This window comes from Thermobia domestica, chromosome 10, assembly GCF_964235325.1.
Source record: "Thermobia domestica chromosome 10, izTheDome1.hap1.1, whole genome shotgun sequence".
Classification (NCBI taxonomy): domain Eukaryota; kingdom Metazoa; phylum Arthropoda; class Insecta; order Zygentoma; family Lepismatidae; genus Thermobia; species Thermobia domestica.
Genome location: NC_137463.1, coordinates 35,823,837 through 35,846,714, shown reverse-complemented (window position 1 = coordinate 35,846,714; position 22,878 = coordinate 35,823,837). Strand labels below are relative to the sequence as shown.

The 22,878-nt window shown below is 34.8% G+C and overlaps 2 protein-coding genes across 2 annotated transcripts in view; one reads left to right on the top strand and one right to left on the bottom strand.

The window, feature by feature from the left end:
• Snmp2 (Sensory neuron membrane protein 2) overlaps positions 1 to 8,118 on the bottom strand; it is a 98,723-nt gene extending 90,605 nt beyond the window's left edge. The window contains exon 1 of the mRNA XM_081728026.1: positions 7,926 to 8,118. Coding sequence (XP_081584152.1) covers positions 7,926 to 8,048 — 123 coding nt within the window. The 5' untranslated portion in view covers positions 8,049 to 8,118. The remainder of the gene's footprint in view (positions 1 to 7,925) is intronic.
• A 4,529-nt stretch (positions 8,119 to 12,647) lies between these two features.
• ClC-c (chloride channel protein 3) overlaps positions 12,648 to 22,878 on the top strand; it is a 151,245-nt gene continuing 141,014 nt past the window's right edge. The window contains exon 1 of the mRNA XM_081728021.1: positions 12,648 to 12,718. The gene's annotated coding sequence lies outside the window, so the exon portion shown is untranslated. The remainder of the gene's footprint in view (positions 12,719 to 22,878) is intronic.

The following is a 22,878-nucleotide window of genomic DNA, read 5'->3' as shown; positions in this document are numbered from 1 at the left end:
TAACTATTCGATTAACAAATAAACGGTTTTGATCATATTTATCAGTGAGTGCAAAATGTTGAACGAAACCAAGATTTTTAAATGTTAAACAAAACTTAAAACTGAATGCAGCAAAGATTTGAAAATCAGCAACCAATCAGATTGCACGAAAGATAGTGATCAGCCAATCAGATTGCACGAAAGATAGTGATCAACCAATCAAATTGCATCAACAATAACTTTGCCAGTGTTGTAGCATGTATTCCCTTAAGACTATGAGTCATAAGATTCAATAAGGTTAGCTATGTATCCCTGTACACTACCTCATCAAGGTCAATCACGTGGTACATCGTATTGCTTACGTTTATATTTGGCTGTAATAATCAATACCAATGACGCAATTTCATTTGACAATTCTCAAATTATCCTACAAAGAAATGTACCAATGTTCTGGACTCCTAATCCCATCATAGGTCAATAACTGATCACGTGATCATAATGATTTACCCAATGAATGAGATACTATCCAATTTTAAGAACAATTACCAATTATTGATATGACAATAAGAAATGTACCCCTCCCAAAATTTAAGATTTGTACACAAATACACCTGTGTCTTATGAAAAAAGTAATAAATCCTGTAAGTATTCAATAATAAAGCCGGTCAATAACCTTTAAATTTTGAATATTTGGCCATAAGAGGAACACCAACATCTACAATGGGTCCTAGAAAACCTTTACCAAATTATGTTATTTTATAATTCCCAAATTTAAAAGAGAACATAAACATATAAAGGTAATAAACCATATAACGTGCTAAATACTTATCAAAGGGTCAATAACCTCCGAAATTTGATTTTTGGTAGTTCTTTACTCATGAAAGGGAACGATGTGGACCATCCAAATTTATAGTGATACATATTGAAGACCTGTACGAAGATACCAAATGCTTATATTAAACAATTTCTAAAACTGAGTGGATGAGTCAAGATACCCCTCCCAAATTTTTAAAGGGTGCATCAATGTACTCATGTCTTATGATAGAAAATGAACCTATATACATGACCATATGAACATATACGGTATAAGACCGCATCAAACGGGATAAATTGGGCCAAAAACCAAACACGTGATACAACATATTGCTTATGTTTATATTTTGGCATTTTTTTTACTCATGAAAGGGAACAAGGTGGACCACCAAATTTATCATGATTCATATTGAGGTCATGTACTATGATAGCGAATGCTTAAATTGAAAAATTTCCAAAATTTAAGGGATTGGGTATGGTACCCATCCCGGGGTGCATCAATGTACCTATGTCTTATGATAAAATAGAAAATGGACCCCTATACATGACCATATAATCATATTAGGTAATAGGACCTCATCCAAGTGAATAAATTAGGTCAAAAACGAAACACGTGGTTGTACTAAAATTTGGCAATTTCGTACCCATGAAAGGGAACGAGATGGACCACCCAAATTTATAGTAATATATATATATATTAGGGTCTTATACTATTATACCAAATGTTTAAATTGGGCAATTTCCAAAATAAAGAGGTGGGCCAAGGTACCCCTCCCAAATTTTTAAAGGGTGCATCAATATACCCATGTCTTATAATAGGGAATGGACCAATATACATAACCATATAATCATATAAGGTAATAGGACCTCATCCAAGGGGATAAATTGAGCCAAAACAAACACGTGGTTGTACTAAAATTTGGCAATTTCGTACCCTTAAAAGGGAACGAGGTGAACCACCCAAATTTATCATAATACATGTTAGGGTCCAGTACTATAATACCAAATATATAAAATGAGCAATTTCTAAAATTTAAGGGATGGGCCAAAGTACCCCTCCCAAATTTTTAAAGGAGTGCACAAATGTACCTATGTCTTATGATAGGGAATAGACCCCTATACATAACCATATAAGGTAATAAAACCTCATCCAAGAGGATAAATTGGGCCAAAAGACCAAACACGTGGTACAACGTATTGCTTACGTTTATATTTTGACAATTTTGTACCCCTAAAAGGGAAGAGGTGGACCACCCAAATTTATCATAATACATGTTAGGGTCCAGTACTATAATACCAAATGTTTAAATTGGGCAATTTCCAAAATTTAAGGGGTGGGCCAAAGTACCCCTCCCAAATTTTTAAAGGAGTGCACAAATATACCCATATCTTATGAAAGGTAATGGACCCCTATACATGACCATATAACTATATAGGATAATAACACCTCATCAAAGGGGATAAAATCGACCAAAAACCAAACACGTGGTACTACGTATTGCTTACGTTTATATTTTGGCAATTTTGTACCCCTAGAAGGGAACGAGGTGGACCACCCAAATTTATCATAATACATATTAGGGTCCTGTACTATAATACCAAATGTTTAAATTGGTCAATTTCCAAAATTTAAGGGGTGGGCCAAGGTATCCCTCCCAAATTTTTCAAGGGGTGCATTAATATACCCATGTCTTATGAAAAGTAATGGACCCCTGTATACGCCCATATAACTATATAGGATAATAATACCTCATCAAAGGGGATAAATTAGGTCAAAAACCCCGAAATTTGACTTTTTGGCAATTTTTTTAGCCATGAAAGGGAACGACATAGACACCCAATACTGATAGAGGTACCTACTATGGTCCTAGGCTACCATACCAAATTTTTAGATTTGGCAATTTCCAAAATTTAAGGGGGGTGGTCCTATGTACCCCTGCCAAAATTTAGGGGGTGGGCCATAGTACCCCTCCCAAAATTTAGAGGGGGTGGTCCTAAGTACCCCTGGGTCATTGACCCTGGCCAGGGACCATGGGTCCTGAGGCAGGGACCCAGGAGCCAAAAAGTGTCCTCAGGTATCGCAATTACTACTACGTGAACACCGGAAGCAATTGAAATGCTTATTGATGCCTACAAGAAGTATCCTGTTTTGTATTACTGTAAACTTAAAGAATATTACAATAAATACAAACATAAACAAGTCTTGGAAAAATCGTGTTTGAAGTTAGACTGGATAGGATCGGCCAGAGACTACAGGTTGGTGAGCGTTCACGTTTCACATGCATGGTTCATATTTCCAATTGCTCGTTTATTTTAAGATTTACGAATTAAACAGCTTATTTTTAAATAACTGCTTCAAGAGAGTACTGCGTTACACCCTATGCCTACCAACAAAAGTAACAACTGAATGAAGAAATATAAACAAATAAGCAACAAAAATAAGTTTTGTATTTGATCATTTATAGTGTTTGTAAAAGTTTTAGGTAATTTATTTGACCAAATGACTATCAAAGATAAGTGTGATACATAATTTGATGGAAAACTATGACCATGTATAATAGCCATTACTGACGTTCTTCTAAAACACCTCGGGTCTTATGCCGAGTCGTTTTGATGCGTTATTAGTGCCATACTAAAGAATTCGACTAACATATGTTTCCTGCAGTAGTCAGGCCTTTAGTATAACGCTAATCATACGTCAAAACGACTCTGCATAAGGCGGCTCGTGTTTTATTAATTGCTTGCAATATGAATAGCTTCACACTTGTATCTAAAACTTTGTTAGTAGGGCCTAAATAAATGTCAATGTATCTGCAAAAGTTTTCTTTAAAAATATTCTTGACAATCATTATCATCAGCGAGTTACTCATTTATTATTTATTTATTTATTTATTTATTTATTTATAGATATTTCTGGACGTTACTGGCATCTACGTGTTAAGCCCGTCACGTATGAAGGATGACATCCCTTGGCGAGCACATTATGCAGTGGAAGAGAAAAGAAGACGGGAAGCTGCCCTCGACCTGTATTTTAAGTACCATCCCGGCGTTTGCCTGATTCGAATGAGGAAAACCCAGGAAAAACCTTACTCAGGATGGCTGGCTGTTACACCTTTCCGACCGAGTGTCTCCACCTGAAATCGAACCTAGGACCGCATGCACCACAGTCTCCTGCTAGCGACTAGAGCAATCTGGAAGGCTAATAGAACTTTACTATTGTTAGAAGTTATTCCTCCAAGCCTTCGTCTCGCCATACGATATATGTTAAAATCGTACTTAATTAAAAGTGCTAGTTGTTTATGGAATACTTTTTGAGCCAGTGCATGTGAAGATAGTTTACAACATTTCTTTTATCTCTAGTGTTAAAGGTTCCCTGTAAGGATTCCTACATTAGAAATAGTTTTGAGACAAATGTTCAGCAAATTCCCCCTTTTCTGTAGCAGCTACCTCATAAAGTTATGATAATTGTGTCATTCGGAAATGAGACAATAGTACGTGAATTTTTTAGTCTCCAACTATTACGATAAGAGTAGCATGCAATTATTCAGAAGTATAGGTCCTAAAAGGTAATTAAATTGAGTACTTGAACCCCCCTTTGACGAAATTCTGCATATCCTACTGCCCAATCATCAGTATCGACAGTGATTGTACAATATCGTACTCCAGACTGATATTTAGCATCTGTAGAACAGGCTATTTTGCCGAACAATGGTTGTTTGGGATGGTTACACCCTATATAACATATTAGGAATGTTCAACGAGTCCTATGTTAGGATCATTACCTCTTACTCATAACTTTCTTCTAGTTTGACAACTTTGAGCCAGGCACGGGTGGATCCACGGGGGGGGGGGATCGCTCCCCCCAGAAGAGGAAACTTTCTTATTTTACATATAAATGAAACCCATCCCAGAGTTTGGAACTCTTAAAAGTTGCTCTAAGTAGCAATATTACAACCGCCCCCCCCCCCAGAAGTCGGTCCTGGATCCGCCCCTGGAGCCAGGTCTATGATTTCTTACTAAGGTTTATTAAATACCAGTGTATGTGTATATATAAAATCAAATTCAGTTATTTATAAATCTGTTTCAAGGTGATTTTTTTATTTCATAAATCACTTCACTTAAGATGTGAAAAGAGGTCAGTAGCTTATAAGAATAGTTTATTCATTATTCAATCTGATTAAGTCTGTATCCTTTTGTGATATGCAAAGATAATAAGAAAAAGTATTTGTGTCATTAGAATACCGAGGAAACCCACGCACACCCTGTTTGTCTACCACAAAGTTCACATGGCGCGAAATTTTTTGAGTGTGTGATATTGTCCCAGAAGAAGTTGGACGTAATAACATGTTACTATCAACTTGTATCAGAATTTGAACCATGTGTACTAGAAGAATTTAGAGAGTTATTTCCCATGTTTCGCGTATGGGACAATGTTCCAGACGAAGGAGTCATGGATTCAATTGTGTTCTATTTAAGTTGTACCAGAATGTGAACCATTTGTACTAGAATATATTACAGTTATTCTCCTATGTTTCGAGTGTGGAACAATGTCCCAGAAAAAAAGGGACATTGATACAATCATGTTCTAGTTACGTTTTACCAGAAAGTGCACCAGGTGCAATAGCAGAATGTACAACGTTATTTTCCTATTTTGAGCACGTGGAAGGGTGTTCCAGCAGTAGTGGGACATGTTGACATTTCTCCATTAGCTACATTTCGATATCAACACACATTTCAATATCGACCATGCGATCCCACTAGTGATATTCCTTTAGTTTCCTCAGTTTCTTTATGAGTCCCCTTGCACAATTTCAACCTAGCCTCAGTTATTGCATCCTTATTGGTATGCAACCGTGCACATCATATTGCATCGGTTTGAGGGAATATTATTGGTAAAATGGCAATGGCTTTCATGTTCTTGATGCTATTCCTTACATTTCCGACGCTTTGAACTCATATTTACTTAGTATGAGTGCATTTCTGGGCATTTTCCATTACGTGTTTCCACACACGTGAATCACCCTGCTTCATCTGTTGTGCTCTACCGACACTCCAGATGTCTTTCTAGAGCATTTGAATACAAATTCGCTACACTTAATATTCAGAACGTCACTATTGGCCAGCATCCGTACCTGGTGATTATGCAACCACACACAACGGGCATGAAGCTGTCCACCATTTTGTATTTGTTCAAGATATCGACTTAATACAAACGAATTATTGTTACCTGGTAGAAACCCTATCAATTCATATCCATTTGGACGGATTTTCAGTTGGCAGATTATCCAGGACTCCCTACGTTCCATTGGGGAATCCCTTGGGCGTGCATGGTAGGATTGTGCAACATGCATAATTCAATACAGCAGGTATGACTTCACTTAATTTTTTACTCGTCCTCTTTACGTTGGATAGTTTCCGAACTATTGGCGTCCGAAATTCATTTTCCCACGCTTTTGGCACCTTGTAGGCCCGAAACTAGGTATGTCCGATAGACGAAAGTTCAAGAGGACTTCTTTTTTCCTTGTTTCACTAGTCTGTGGCAGATATCACCTCCCAAGAGTTGTAACACTTATTTTGTAACATCCGATATACAGTATATGCCGGCCAATATATATAGGGCCGGACTTAGGGGTGTGCTAAGGTGCACGTGCACTCCCCTTCGTTGTAAATATACACTACCTAAAGTGAGAAGCTACCAGTGAAAATAGCAACACTTTCTAAAAATTCCTGTTGGCATGTTTCCGTTTGGGCTTAAAACAAAGGGAAGTTTTGCAAAATGGATAGTTTAAATCAATTTTTTTTTAGAAGTTTAAAGAAAAGGATTCACCGAGAACAGACCCCTAGCATTTCTAGGGCATTTCCTCATTCAAACCACAGATGCCTAAAGGTGTTTTAAAAATTCTAATTCAATTCAAATGTATTGGTAGTTATTGGTGTACCCTCCTCAGAAAATCCTGGATTCGATCCTTTCTCTCTCTCTCTCTCTCTCTCTCTCTATATATATATATATATATATATATATATATATATATATATATATGCAAAAGTGGTATGAGGTAAAGCCGTGCAATTTGGTGTAACTTTAGACGAAGGACATAAGTTTTGTTTCGCCATAGAAGCATGTCAGTTGTACTAAAGATTGAAGAGACATAGGGTCAAAGGTCAAATTTAGATTTTTTTTTTCCTTATGGGATTGCAATGGTAAATTCTGAAAGTGTCTGAAAAAACGTAAATCGATGTGATAACAAAGAAAAAGCTGTATGGTATGATTCTATGTCGCAAGCCGCCCAAATAAGCGTCAATCAAGTGTTAAGGTCAGAGGTTACGGTCAGATCAAGGTCACAGGTCATCTTGAGAACCCATTTGAATACATTGAAAACAACGCAATGTCTGTACCTCATCATGTCAAATGATGATATAATCCTTATTATCAGTGCTTTCTTCTCAGAAAAAAATAATGATTGTTTTGGGCTTCAGAGTCATTTTCTAGACCAAAACTGTATAAACGAGACGTACAGTAATGTGTGAAAGTTTTTTTTTGAAAGTTTTTCGAAACTTCCATCGAAAATTTAAAAAATTTATCCAGGACTCCTTGCACCAAACGCGCGCACCCTATTCACTAAACCAGGGAAAGCGCTTCTATTGAAAGGAAAGGTGTTGGTATTTGCTATAAATATGTTATTAAGACAACTTCAACACCTTCGACATTGTGTACCCTTATTTTATTTGCGATATTGTTAATGTAAGCAAGTGTTGAATGTGGAATGGAAACCAACATGCAATATAAAAATTGCTAGAAAAATCGCATTAAAAAAAAGAATCGTGAAAAATTGTCAGCTATATATATGCATAACGCACTACCAGAAAAATCTCTGCTCATTATCACACAAACTCTTGTACAGATTAAGTTAAAAGCCACCATGGAAACAATTGTTCAAAGAGCTAAAATTCACTAATTACCTCTTCATTCCTTTATTTTCTTTCGTATTACTTAACTTTCATTTATGTTGTCTGCGGAAATCTGTTCCTTATAAACATGTCATTCGATGGCTAGTATTTAATTTCAACTGCCAATTTTCCAAAATATGGTTTCTTTAAACTTAGACTGTCCAAGGTTCTAAATATTTACTCACCTGCGCAATAACTTTCTTTACTATCTCAGGAAATCCATACCAGCCTAGAACAGCACCAAGCACCACTACTAAAACTCCTACTCCCAAAACAATACCTCCTTTCGTCTGGCCCCTAAGTGCCATGGTCGATTTATTCAAACAAACAGGGAGTAGAAAGCTATTAATGGTCTTGATTTGATAAGTCTGTCAAGGATTTCATATCAGAGTGTGTTAGATTATCAATTTTGCCTTTGAAAATCGTATTGTGATGCCTTTTTATCTCAGAGATCAATATTCGTATCTTTGATAAACAGTAATACGCTACTCTAGTTACCTGTTGACACAGAAAGACGAAAAAATCTCAAAGAATAACACGATAGAGTCTTCAACCTTGTACTTTTAACACACACACACACACACACACACACAGATATATATATATACATACATATATATATATATATATATATATATATATATATATATATATATATATAGAGAGAGAGAGAGAGAGAGAGAGAGAGAGAGAGAGAGAGAGAGAGAAAGTAGTTTAATAACTGAGTCTATATACACTAGACCTACAGCAGTTCTTCTCAAACATTTTTCAATGAAAGTACGCTGTTTTGCTGCTTTACTTCGAGCAGTACCAGGGGTGTCTATAATAATCACAAAATTACGTGCCTAGAAAATTAATAATAAAAAAAAATAATTATTGGCATTTATTTCTGTATGAGAACGAGGACACGACCAGCTCTACCATATGTCCAGAAGTGCACTTGCATGGGGCGGAAAAATCTGTCGTAACTATGTTATTTAAAATAAATAGTTCTTATTGGAACCAGACTTCATGATGATGCTAGTTAAATTTACTAAGCTGACCTTGTATCTGATTACTACATTTATAAATCATGTTTAGGTTGCATTAGTTTAAGGTTACGTGGACAGCGCCTAAGCAAATGGTCAAAGAAATCCCAGCATGAATTACTTGATTCTTATCAATTAAGTTATAAGAACTTAATTCTCGAACAGTAGTGAACTCCTGTTTTATTTAGTTGGTTATCATAGTTTTGATATGAAAACTAGTATCGTCTTTGTCACAAACAAATTCCTAATCATTGAATGTGGAAACAAGTTCTTTTTTTATTTTTTTTAACAGATGTAGAAGAAAAATTAAGAAATAAAGATAAAAGAGTTGCAAACTGATATATTGATATTGAAGCTCGATATTGAATTCTATTTTTTTTTTTAAAAAAAAAAATATCATATTTCCTCTGCAGGTGTGTTTGCTTTATCTTGCACTAACATAATACATTATTATTTAAAGAAAAAACAGACAAAACGAGATTGTAGTGTTTAGTCCTTTCTGAGTCCTAGTGCACTTTCCATCCCCTTAGTTGTTCATGATGGAGTAGCATACTTAAAATTGTGGGAAGATTTGTTCTTTCTGGGGAAAGGAGGCCGCAAATAATGTCATTACACGGGGCAGCAGAATGCCTAGGGCCTGTCTTGCAGATACTATATATAAAATTGCTAGAAAAGAATAGTACAACACATTATCTATTAGAAGAGAAGTCCACGAGAATATTTTAATATATAGACTATCAATGGACAGCAGAAAATTTTTAAAAAATTAAATGTGAACGAAAATAGGTTACACACTTACTCAAGAATAAGTTTGCTTTTCAAGTAAATTGTGCTTTAGTTACTTCATTCGGTATAAAGGTATTATAATACGTGGAAACTATGTGAAACAGTGTAATTGGTTTTCATACGTCTTGTTCATGATTCCTAAGACCGCCGGTATTTACAACCAATACTGATTTCAGATTTTTCCAGGAACAACTTTGAATGCACAATAGAAGAAAGTAGTGCTGCAAAGGTAAGTTACTGGCAATGCGCGTTTAACATGATCAGAAATACAATCCGAGGATATCGTAACTCCGGGAAGAGGGATTAGCCTCTTGGAGAAATCATAATTGCTTATAACACATTCCTTTTTCTGTTACAATACTAAGGTATCTAAAAAAAAAAAAAAAAAAAAAAAAAAAAAAAAAAAAAAAAAAAACCTCTTTGTATCGTAAATTTAGCAGCATTTCTTTATATTACAGTATTATTTCATTTGAAGTAGGCTGTAGAAGTTCGGAAAACCATTTTATACATATACTACTTATAGATATTTCCATATTCCAATTTGAGATCTAATCCGGGATGAGAGATATAAAAGTTTCAATATTTTCAAGTTGTAAATATTTTAACACTATAAACGAAACAGGACATATTTTTTCCCTTTTTCTTCCTATTTTACCTTCAGGCAGCGATGGGAAAATAAAATCTTTCAGTTTCACGTCCCACGATTATGACTTGTAGGGTTAAGGAGACGTTGATTATGGAAGTAAAATGAGATGATAGAGTGAAGAATATGGGAGGAAACGAAAGAACCCCCGAGAAAACCCATACACGGTGTTTGTCTACTTTGTGCGGACTCCACGTACCAAAAGTCAACGCTCTACCATTCAGCAACCGCGGCCCTAAGCGTCAAGGAGAGAAAGAAGTATGATGATCGTGAAAAAAAAAAAAAAATCGAAATCGAGATTTGAACGAATTTACACGTTTCATCGCCCCTACGTACCATGAAAGGTGTTTTGGGATGTTATCTGTCCGTCCATTCATCTCTTCGCCTGTCCAAACTTTAATATCTTCATTCGCCAAGAAGCCAAACTATTCGACGCATCGAGACCAAATTTCAAATTTCAGGTTTTTTGTAAGACTCTCAAGACGGAAGCTGTTCAACTTTTCTTCCTGCTCCAAAACAAGGGAGTTTACTGAGGGTATAAGTAAAACTTAGCCATGTTTTTTTTTTTTTTTTCGAAAATGACTAACGATTTTCTTTGTATTTTGTACATCAATATTCTATATTGTAGCACAAGTAGTTTCTCTGAGAAAAACCCAGAAGGCATAGTTTAGTTTCGGAGGGTGTTTCTTTTTTAATTTTCTTAAAAACTTTTCAGGGGAGTTCGTTCATATTTCATAAATACATGATCCACTTATAATCTGACAATATGATATAACTAATTTGTCTTGAATAAATCCATAAAGGGTAGTTTACTCCTGAAGATGAATTGTTTTTCGGACGATTTTCTCAAAAACGACTCACAGGATTTTATTCATACTTTATAGATAAATATTTCATTAACAATGTGACAATATGACATGGTAGAAGTCTTTTTTATTCACTGATTTTTTCTCAAAAACTGTTCAAGTGATTTTGTTCAAGTTAAGAACGCTATAACGTATCGTCAGCTTTTTCTCTTCGAACACGCCGCAGATAGTTTTCTTATGGGGTTAGTTTTCTTATGGGGTTTTCTTATGGGTTTTCTCAAAAAATGCTAAGCCGATATCATTAGTAATTCATAACTAAATTATTCACTAAGCACCAGGGGCGGATCCAGGACGGACTTCTGGGGGGGGGGAGGTGGGTTGTAATACTGCTACTTAGAGCTACTTTTAAGAGCTCCAAACTCTGGGATGGGTTTTATTTATATATACTAATATAAAAAAGTTTCCTCTTCTGGGAGGATGCGGTCTCCTCCCCCTAGATCCACTACTGCTAAACACCCTATATTATAGATTAAGATGTTTCACTTGGAAATTCTAAAGAGATAGTTTACTCTTAGGTGTGAATCCTTTGTTGACAATTTTCTCGAAAATGACTTAATTGTAATTTTGTTGATCTGTTTATCTAAGTATATAAATAAAAAAGAATGTTTGTGACTTAATAACTCTTGAACTACCCGACCGATCTCGATCAGATTTTCAACATAGATGAAGTCCGGGCCTGGGATGTATTTTATCATTTCACTTTGACAGTGCAACTTAGGAAAGGAGACAGGGGAGATATATAAGAATGATCGAAAATGGCCGATATTAGTTTCGAATCCATAATTTTCGGGGTCGCTGAGATGAACAGTGACACTTCCGATGATATTTATATCCAAATTAGCCTCGCAACTTCTAGAACGGGAGGTATATATATATATATATATATATATATAGAGAGAGAGAGAGAGAGAGAGAGCTTACTTCTAGTACGCTAGTGAGTCCCTCTTGGCATGTGAACTTGTAGTAGACAAAGATTGTGTGGGTTAGTTTTCTCGGGGTTCTCCCGTTTCCTCTCACTTTCCTTATTCTACCATTTTCATCACCACCGTCTTGCTTAGCTCTGTCTTACGCACCCGGGTTCGATTCCCGGCGGAAGGTCATGTGGTTCGGATTCCACGTTAAGCTGTAGATCCACGTCTCATATAGCCTCGCTGCTGAAAGGGACGCTAAACTGAAAATCAATCAATCAATCAACGTCTCTGTGTATAATCGTGGGACATTAACTAAAAATATCATTTCATTTTATTTCGAAAATGCCTTTTAGGCCTACAATCTTTTATTCACATTTCATACTACATACATAAATAAATGCTTCGACAAGAACTGTAGCACGACTTGATTCATATTTAAGAAATGCACGCGAGAACGTTTAGTGCGGTGGTTCATATCATTTATTTCTATTTGTGAAGAGCTAGTATGCAACTTTTTTTTTTTTTTTTTTTTAAATTTTTCAACGTTTAATAAGGAATGCTTTACAAGTGGTGTTATTAGTCATCACGGTAATATAAACAAGTGAAAACATGTGTTGTGCACGGGATTAAGAAGATCAAGTACTTGGGAGCTCTCTCGTTACAGCACTCTGTCTGGAGGTATTGGAAAGAGTATTTGCATGTGCTTTGTTTCGTTCATCTTGTTGGGTCATTCAACGCAGAGAGGTAAGCTTTCAAAGTAATATTTTTTATATATATTTTCTTATATAGGATACGTACGTACGTTCAATTTTATTTCACTTGCTTTATCCTACCGTTACCTACAAATATCAACTGAACACAAGAATTTTACTTCTGCACAAGTTACTTTTGGATAACAGTATAATTGTTCAAATACAGTTTAACATGCGTTAGTAAAAACTTTCAGTGTCACAGTCCATAGGCGCCGACGTTTAAGTTTCTCAGTGGGTGCTCAGGCTTCGGCAGTGATGCTAACCTGAAATGTTATAAAATCCCATCTAATCTCGAAAGGCAGAAACTCCCATTTTGCTCTTGAATTTCGCAGGATATACTAATATACAAATTTTGAAAACTTCGAGTACATAAACAAAGAACTTAGTGTATGTTAGTTATTTTCTTCAATATATGAGTGAATCGTCGAAAAAAATCTGATTGTCTACGTTTTTCAAACAACTTATAAACGCATATTTTCCTTAATTGAAAGAAACAGTTGATAATGCTGATGAAAATATGATATTTTGTTATGAGTTTATTGCTTCCATCACGATTTGGTGTCATGACCTTCCACTGAATGTAATAAAACTAAATAAACGTCATTTTTCAGTCGTTTTGTGTGGAATGTTTCGGAAGTCTGGCGTTTCTTGCTTTATTTTGTTCTGTTAATTCTGCTCTTTTTTCATTTTTTCTTTTTTTTAAATATCAAACTAGAATTAACATTACACTAACAAAATTTTACAATTAGCATAATTTTGATATTTATTGAAGACCCATTTATGTACTCCCCTATAGACAATTTTATTGGCTTCAATGGAATAGATATATGAAAAGTCTCATAAATCCTGCCAATTTTTATGAAAATTCCCTTTATCCCAAGGTTACTAGAGAACCTTGCTTTAACATTGCTCTAGTAACCTTGCTTTATCCCATTTCAAGAAATCATTTTCAAAAAATCACACAATATAGGATTTTTTTCCACGGGTTCGCATCACTGAGATTCGGCACTAATGTTACATGTTTTTCGTCTTCTTCTTTTTAGTAGATCCAACAGACCAATGATTCCCAAATTCTTCCTGAGAGGCGAGAAAGACTATTAAGATCTGCTGAAATAAAATGAAGCATGAAATTATTTTTAAATTGCAAACATACAAAAAATTTATTGTATATTTCAGATGTAAAGCATCACGGGCAATAGCCAATGGTGCGCGATATTCCGCGCGGTGTTGCCGGATCATGGACTCCCCTTTCCCTTCTCGCTCTTCTTCCAGTTGAGATTATGACACATACATTTGCAACATTTTTCGCAATGTAAATATACTATTTCAGCAAACTCAAGAATTTTGACTGTGCATCCTAGAAGTATATATAGCAATTAAATTACTTACCTATTAACTTTTCCAGTGAATATGCTAAACACTCGTCTTCAACACTACTTTCACTATCATCTATGTCAGTTAATATTTCGTCATTGTCTGAATCTGAGTCTTGTAAATTTATTATCATGGGCTAAAAAAAAAAATGTAAACACAAAAAATAATTCTTCTAGCCTGATTTCGTAGCACTTTATTTTTTATTTTTATTTTTTTAAAGAAAGCTCCGCACTTGTACTCGGTTTGCTTAAAGACATTGTCAACTATAATTTTGGAGAAGAAACGAACTACCACGAAAGAAAGTAACCCAGACACTGATGAATTCTGTTTATGCTAGAAGAGAAGTTACATTCCAACACAACCAGCACCTTTATTTCCTTCTCAGTTTTCATAACAAATAACATTCTTGAGCTTGGTCTAGGTCACACAAAAACAATCCATCTGATTCCTAAGCAAGTCCATATGATCGAGTTTGTTTTGGGTTACGATAATTTACGACACCATTCAGACGCCTGGTGCTTTTGAATCCCTGCTGGAGGAGGAAAGAGGGAATAAGTGGTCGCATATATGTAAGGTAGTGAAACGTGAAGGAAAAAAAACATACTGCGTTTTTTCTGTCGAGTAAGGAAGAATTTATCCCGAAGTAAATTTCAAAACAATATTACGAACTTTCTATACTTTGTTCTTAAGATGTTAGGCATATATATATATATATATATATATATATATATATATATATATATATATATATATATATATATATATATATATATATATAAAATATTATAAATGAATCAGATTCCAAAGGCGTGTAGCCACGGGGGAAAAGGGGGCCCTGTCTTTCCAAACTATTTCAAACTCCAAAATGAGGTTCGTGGTATGTATTTAATAAACTTATTTAATAGTTAATGCAAATGAGGGACGTTTATAATAAAATATGAAAATACAAAAAATCAAACATCATCAATACGGTTTCTGTACCTAATTAAAACAACTAAAATTAACCATATGCTTTATATTCTCATTTCCCTAACTGGGAGCACACCGTATGAACTCTCTATTAGATTATTGCATAATAATATCTGAGTTGATATTTTTTCGAGTTTTTTTTTCCTTTACTGTTTTACCCCATATAAATACAAAGTCAGATAAACAGACTGCTATAAACAGCATTTGTTTTCTTATGAATAGGTTATTGATTCATCTACAATCCGGTTTTCAACTCAGTACTGTCAAAATCCGTCTTTTGATAAGGTAGCATCGTGAAAATATAACATGTGTATAGTATGTATGGTGAGTTAAAATGCTTTCATATTCTGAGAGAGATCATTTGTTCTCTTTTAAATGTGTGAAAAGCTTTCCTCCCCCTGAAAGTAATGTTCCCCTAGAACAACCTGCTGGTTACACCCAAGATTATTCTGTGTTAAAAGTTGAGTTCTATTTCCAAATTGAAGAAAAATCCACTGGAAATTAGACGCGGCTCGTTTTACTAATTGTTTTATATGGAAACCTTTAAAAGTGTGTATCATAACAACCAGTTGACATAAAAAGATGTAGTTTTCACGTATGTGTTCGTAATTCTTTTCTCTACTTCGTAAAGTGAGCAGTTGATGTGCTAATACAATATTTCTAATAAGCGCCTCTGGTATTGTCAAGATTCGCAGTAGCGCGAGAAGTCAGCGTGCAGGACTGCTTGTCGCGAATTGTCAACACCGCTCAAAGCCAATTGGACGCCGCGTGAAGCCAATTCAAGGCCATGCCGCTTATCATTTGAAATCTGCTATAATTTGATTTTTTAAAGGACGATTTATATTGAACTTTATATTGAACAAAATTCCTAAACATTACGAATTTGTTTGTGAATTTCAAACTTTTTTTAAGTAATATTGGCCAAAACAAGGAGACACAAAAAATTTTAATTTATAACGATTGTAGTCAGAGCTTTAGAACATTTTAGGATAATTTGAGTGAAAATAGAAAATGATTCAACTCTCTTGTTATTTTATGTAAAACATTTTACATTTAAAAAAATATAAATTGACATCAAACACCAAGTTCTTTAAAGAAATAAATATACAAAATTACACTCACGGTTTATTACAAGGATGTTATAAAATAACTATTTTATAACATCCTTGGTTTATTATTATCGTTGTAATGTTATATCGCTCGATCCTTGATATGCCGTAAAGTTGAAGAGTCTAAAATAACTTATTATTCAACACATAAGCATCCCAATCTGAAATTTAACCTGGGATGTCATGCACTATAGTTTCTTTTATTTATTCGCCGGATGAAAATGTAATTTCAAAGTTAATTCGAACTAAAAAAAAAAAAAATCAATGGGTGCTGAGCACCCATTAAATATCTCCAATGAGTGCTTGATCCCCGGAGCACCCACGTCGTCGGCGCAAGGACAAAAACTGGATCTGAAAGTAAGGAGACGCCGTAGATACTTTTGAAAGTGGGGTAACGGCGTCACCCGGCGTTCCCCCTAACTTTTACCCCTGCGTCGGTGCCTAAATCACAATCTACATCACGTGAACATTTTTTAACGGCTGAATAATGGAAGTTTCCCTGCAGCCGCCTGCCCATCAACAATTCTTGACATTTCTCTCTGCCATCACTCCTCACATAAAAAATTAGAGCAAAGATACTATCGCCTCTAAAGGGCATGGTGGCTCTGTGATAGAGACACCATCGTGTTCATGGATTTTCCCGGGGTACTGTCATTTCCTTCCACACTCTCATTCCGATAATTCTTCCATTATCATTCACTTGCCTAAATTATCGTCTCCTTTAGCCTAAAAGGCATAAACGTGGGACGTTAAACTCAAAGATTGAGATCGATTGCGATCGCCTCCAGTCTCTTCTCAACAATGCATTTCCTTTCACCTTCCATTCCCTAATCAAAAATTTTAGTATTGTTAATTTAAGATCTACTAATGGTGTGAATGTCTCAATCTACAACGATAATGTGTATTTGTATGTTGTTTTCAGTATTTTACCTATTTAGGGATAAAAGTGCTGTTTAAAAGAGCACAAGCTGCTAAAAAGAAGAAGAAGAAAATATATATACAACTAATTTTAATAGTTGTTATTGCATCCAAGGATCTTATAAAATAGAGGATCTGCCCTTACAACAAAATTTTGAAGCCATACGTCACAGTTTCGCCACCCCTACTCTGCCCACTCCGCCCAATAGGATCGCAATGTTTTGAGCCAACAATCATGGCGGAAACGAAAGTAGCCAATCAGACGATGGTAGAAACGAGAGTAGCCAATCAGACGTGCCGATGCTTGGTTGCTTTTTGGCTTCACCGAATTAATAGGATGAAGATACATATGGGCAGATCCTCTATTTATAACATCCTTGATTGCATCGACATATTTTCTTCTTTCGATTGCTATGACTACCTGTTTATGTTGTTGATAGAGTAACTAAGATATAAGATAACGTAAGACCATCTTGTATGAATTTGATGTTGATCATTTTAATGTGTCATATTTGGGATTTCTACCACTTCTGGTTTTAGCAGAGAGAGAGAGATTTCGGTGGGGATTGAACATATTCTTTATACGCTTAATTGATTGCAGAAAACCGCTTTTTGCAATTCATTACCATTTTCACTCAACAGCAATCGACACTAAAACAGGAAATTGTTGATTTCCCGCATATCTGTTCCAAAAGAGGATTAAGAAGAAAGATTGTACCCATTCTTAAAATGCGAAACTGATTTTTTTAAAAAAAAAAAAAAAAAACTCTTTTCACTATCGTTAATATGCTATAATTGTTTTCCGAAAAATGAAAAATCATGAAAAAAAATATTTTTCGAAAATGAAAAATCATCGGGAAAAGAAGAAAATTCGGATAACAAAAACCTATTTTGTTTTGAAAAAACGAAAAATCATCGAAAAACGGATACTGTTTTTTTCAAAAAACGAAAAATCATTGAGAAAAAAAGTTTTGAAAAACTAAAAACTATTTTTTTCGAAAAGCAAATATGATTTTTTTTAACTTTCAGAAGACGAAACCCGATTTTTTTTTTCAAAAAAATGAAAAAGCATAAGAAAACTAAAACCAACTTTTTTTTTCGAAAAACGAATTGTTTTCGAAACACGATTTTTTTTTCGAGCAAACAGAATTTCCGGAAAAGGATATTCCTACTCTTGACTTCGCCTCTGAGTTTATGAATGGCGTTTTTCTTTTCACTACGTCAGCTAAAATAAATAATTATTTTTTTCTAATAACTTGAACCAATCTCATTCATTATGTACGATTAACAAAACAACTTCAGCATATAAAATGTAGCATGTCCCACTCAATGTTTAAGAGCTAACGACGACAATGTACATAGTTGTAAGAAAGATATTCCCATGAAAAATTGTCACCAAAGACAAAATCGACACAATTCGAACACAGTAAACAAGAAAAAAAGTACCATACTGAATTGGTTTCTATTATATTTAACTAAATCAAGGTTACAGAAGACATGAAGTTCAAGCTTTTCTTTGCTACGGTTCCTCGGTATAACATCAATGTGCATGAGGTCCGTATCCAGAGGGGTCTAAGGGGGCCGGCCCCTTCCTAAATTTTTGCTGGCCCACCCTAAAATTTTCACGGTAGGCTTGCAAATGAACTATAATACGATGATAAACTATAATATGGTTGGATCGGGCTTCCCCTAACTTCAGCCGCACCCCCCCCCCCTACATTTTTGGGCTGGCTACGGCTACCGGCCTGATGTGTATGACCATAGGGCGTTGAGATAAAATTCATGTGCATATGTTAAGAGCTTCCTCCACCAATTTCAATAGCATAACACACAGTAAAGACCACGACAAAACACATCGTTGTGTACTTTATATGGTTCAAGTTACCTTTCTTCACAACCTCGAATTTGCGTAAATCCTCATCGGTGGTCTAGTGGGAGATAACGTGCCTTTGGGCTCTCGCTTTTGATTCCGGGTAGAAAAGCATTGAAGTTTGAACTCATAAAATGTGGTTTGGATTCCAATTTAAACTTTAGTTCCACATCGCATATACTCTCAGTGCTGAAAGAGACAACCCAAAATTCCAATGCAAGCAACTAATCAATTTACAAAATTTTGAGAAAATATCCTATAGAAAATGTACGAATTTAGAGAAAGCCTACTTTCAAAAAGTACAGCCTTGTCAACAAATCTTGGCCAATCAGCTTGCTTTAAAATGCCATATTCTGCCACGGAAATTCTAATATTTTAGCTCGACAAAGATCTCAATTGGCCAAGAAGAACCCACATATTTGTTTGATTTTACTCGAATTATTAGTTAGAGTGGAAGGGTTTTCAAAAAGTAAGTTATTAGTCATACTGTAATTTTTATTTGTTTACTAGCAAAATACCCGTTCTTCACAAGGGTAGAATACCTTTCATTTTGGACATAAAAGACTGAATTTGGATTTAAACGACATCGGAAGTGTCACTGTTCGTCTTAGCGACCCCCGAAACTACGGATTCGTCACTAATATCGGTCATTTTCGATAATTTTTTTATATACCTCCCTCTTTCCCTCCCTTAAGTTCCATCGTTAAAGTGAAATGATAAAAACCATCCCAGGCCAGAAACCGCATCTATGTTGAAAATTTGATCGAGATCGGTTTGGTGGTTCAAGGGTTCTTAAGTCACAAAGATAGTCACTTTCAATTTTATTTTTTATATATCCTCCTCCCCCTCCCGTACGTTGCACCGGCAAAATGAAATTATAAAAAACATTATATAGATACTTTGGTTTTAAATTTATCCATAGATAAATTGTGCATGTAGATTGGTAACATGTTCATAAATCTTATATCTATACTTATATAGCTTTCTTTAATTTTAGATAGTCTAGCTTATGGTTTATCAAATTGTCTACGTAATCTATAGAAACGGTCTGTTTTACGTATATCAATGTATACTATAAAATTGAAAATCACTTGTTTGTGACTCTTAATCTCTTGAACCACGGACCGATCTCGATCAAATTTTCAACATAGATGAGGTTCAAACTTGGGATGATTTTTATCATATTACTTTGACGGTACAACTTAGGGGAGGACAAGGGAAAGATATTTAAAAACGATCGAAAATGACCGATATTAGTGTCGAATCTATAGTTTTCGGGGCCACTGGGAAGAACAGTGACACTTCCGATCCCGTTTGCGTCAAACTTCAACCCCACAACTCGGGGGAGGGAGAGGGGAGGTATATATATATATAAATGATTTAAAAAATGACCAATATTAGTGTCGAATCTATAGTTTTCGGGGTCGCTGAGATGAACAGTATATTTTCAATGCTGTTTAAATCCATGTCACTCAAAACAAAAATATTATATTTCACGGGTATCAAACGCTTGATATAAGGAATTGTGCATTTAACATTTTTATTTTAACCGGCGAAGAGGGTAATCGATGCTAGTACTATATACATATGTAGATTAATCACAGTCATAGTTTTAATTTTTAACTTAGCAAACAGTGGCTTACAATGCTTATTGCTGGATACACCACAAATTATTGTAATACTTTTTTTTGAAGTAATAGCATATCATTAAAATGATTGTTGTTACCCCCAAAATAGTTTTAAACCATACGCTAATATACTTTGGAAAAAATGCAAAATAAACAGTTGTAAATAATTCTGTGTAACTGTGACATTTAAGCATCGTAATAAGCATTTGTCCTTGGTAATTTGTTACATACTTATTTTATATAATGTTCATAAGACTTAATACCAAGACATTTTGTATTATCTGCATCTTTGTTAGTATTACCTTTTAGAGTAAATAATACTTGTTTGGTTTTATATCTGTTTAATAGAAGATAATTATTTTCATGCCACTTCGTAACTTGTAACAATATATTTTCACTTCATTTCTCAAAGTCAGTTAAATTGTTGGCTGTGTTCAGAAAAGTTAAATAATTAGCATAAAGAATCGATACTTACTAGTAGATCATTTATCATTAAATTAAAAATAACGGGCCCAAAACAGAACCTTGAGGTACACCATATCTTAATTCAGCTATTTGTGAGTACTCCTCATTTGTATAGACACATCGTGTACGGTCTTCTAAATGTTTTGAAAAAATTTAAGCTCAAATCCTGAAATCCATAACCATTTAGCTTCTTAATTAAAATATTGTGTCTACACAGTCAAATACTTTGCTAAGATCATAAAATGTCGCAAATCCAACAATATTTATTTTCAAATATTTTATATACTTTTCATATCAACGTATCTATGGCATGAACAGACTTGCCTGCCTTAAACTAATATTCCCTAATTATACTAACTTATACTCATTTAAGTAATAAGGAGCTTGTTCTTTTACTACTATCTCAATAACATTAAAGAGTATTAAGGATTTTGTACTATAATTGGAAGCACATGTGGGGTCATTTTTTAAAAAAAATATCAGTACAACTATAAATATTTTCAACGAATTAGAGAATATACCTTTTATAAGACATCTATTAATACAGCCTGTGAGTGGGCGTACACCATAATTAATTCCTTTTTAAGATAGTCATTTGACACGTCATTCTACATCCTTGCTATTCGAAGATTTAAAATTGTTAACAACTGGAATGATTCCCCAGGAGTCACACAGTGAAAGACAAATGTATACGGATTGTACGGATAAGTAATTTGTTCAGCCTCTTGACTATTATAATCATGAATGGCGTTTTGCCATTGATTTTAATTTCTCCAACTGAAGTTACAAAAGATGTGTTTAGAATGTTCGGCGAAATAGTAACACTATTCATTCTTTTACTACCATCAACCTTGTTGATTATATTTTAGGTCTGTTTACATTTATTTTTTAAAGCGTTTTCAATACAGTTTTGATTAATAATGCATTTTAGCTCTTATAGTCGAGTCAAAATACGGTTTGACCTGGGCAAAATTGCAACCTTTAGTTTTACACCTGTATTTGGTTTAGGTACCTCACCTAATGAAAATATCCAAAATCCGACAAAATCGGACCACGGGAACACACCCAAAAACGGTGTCAAAATTGCGGACCATAGTTTTTCGAAAAAATCGTAGACCTTTACGTTGGAGGCTCTAGTAGTCCTCTTAATTGACATAGAGACATGAATGATACCTCGTTGGAACGCTCATGGACCACAAATTGCAACGAAGTGACTTTTGTACCCATCATGCCCAACCCGTAGAAAAAGAAGAAGAAGAAAGTCGATTTTTGTTTTGTTTTTAATTAATATTTCTTGAACCCTGGCAACACTGTACGTCCTTATACTCCGGCAGAAAAATTCCTACGCGTAAACCAGACATTGGTAACAATAATATTAAAAAATGAAGGACGTATGTTCAACAGTAAGGGAGATAAAAATTCGGAACCGCGGACAAAGGAGGGTCACTCTGTATATTTTTTACTGTGGCCTAACTTCTGTTTCTTAGATCTAGTATCCTCCCTAATTGTCACAGAGACATGAAGCATACCGCGTTGGAAAGCTTATGGAACCCCCTTGCCAACGACGTATCGTTTGTGCCTCCTGTGCCCAACCTGTAGAAAAAGAAGAAGAAGAAACCTTGAAAAAATTGGGAAAATCTACACTTTTACCTTTCTTGGGCTCTGGCAACCCTGATAATCGTTCTATGCATGAAAAAATTTTGTTTCTTTATTTAAATCAAAGGTCGCTTTAATATAAGTACTATACATAAAACAAAAATATTCTTAAGCAAAAGAATGAGAATAACGAAAGACTTTGGGAGGCAAATTACACATCTAC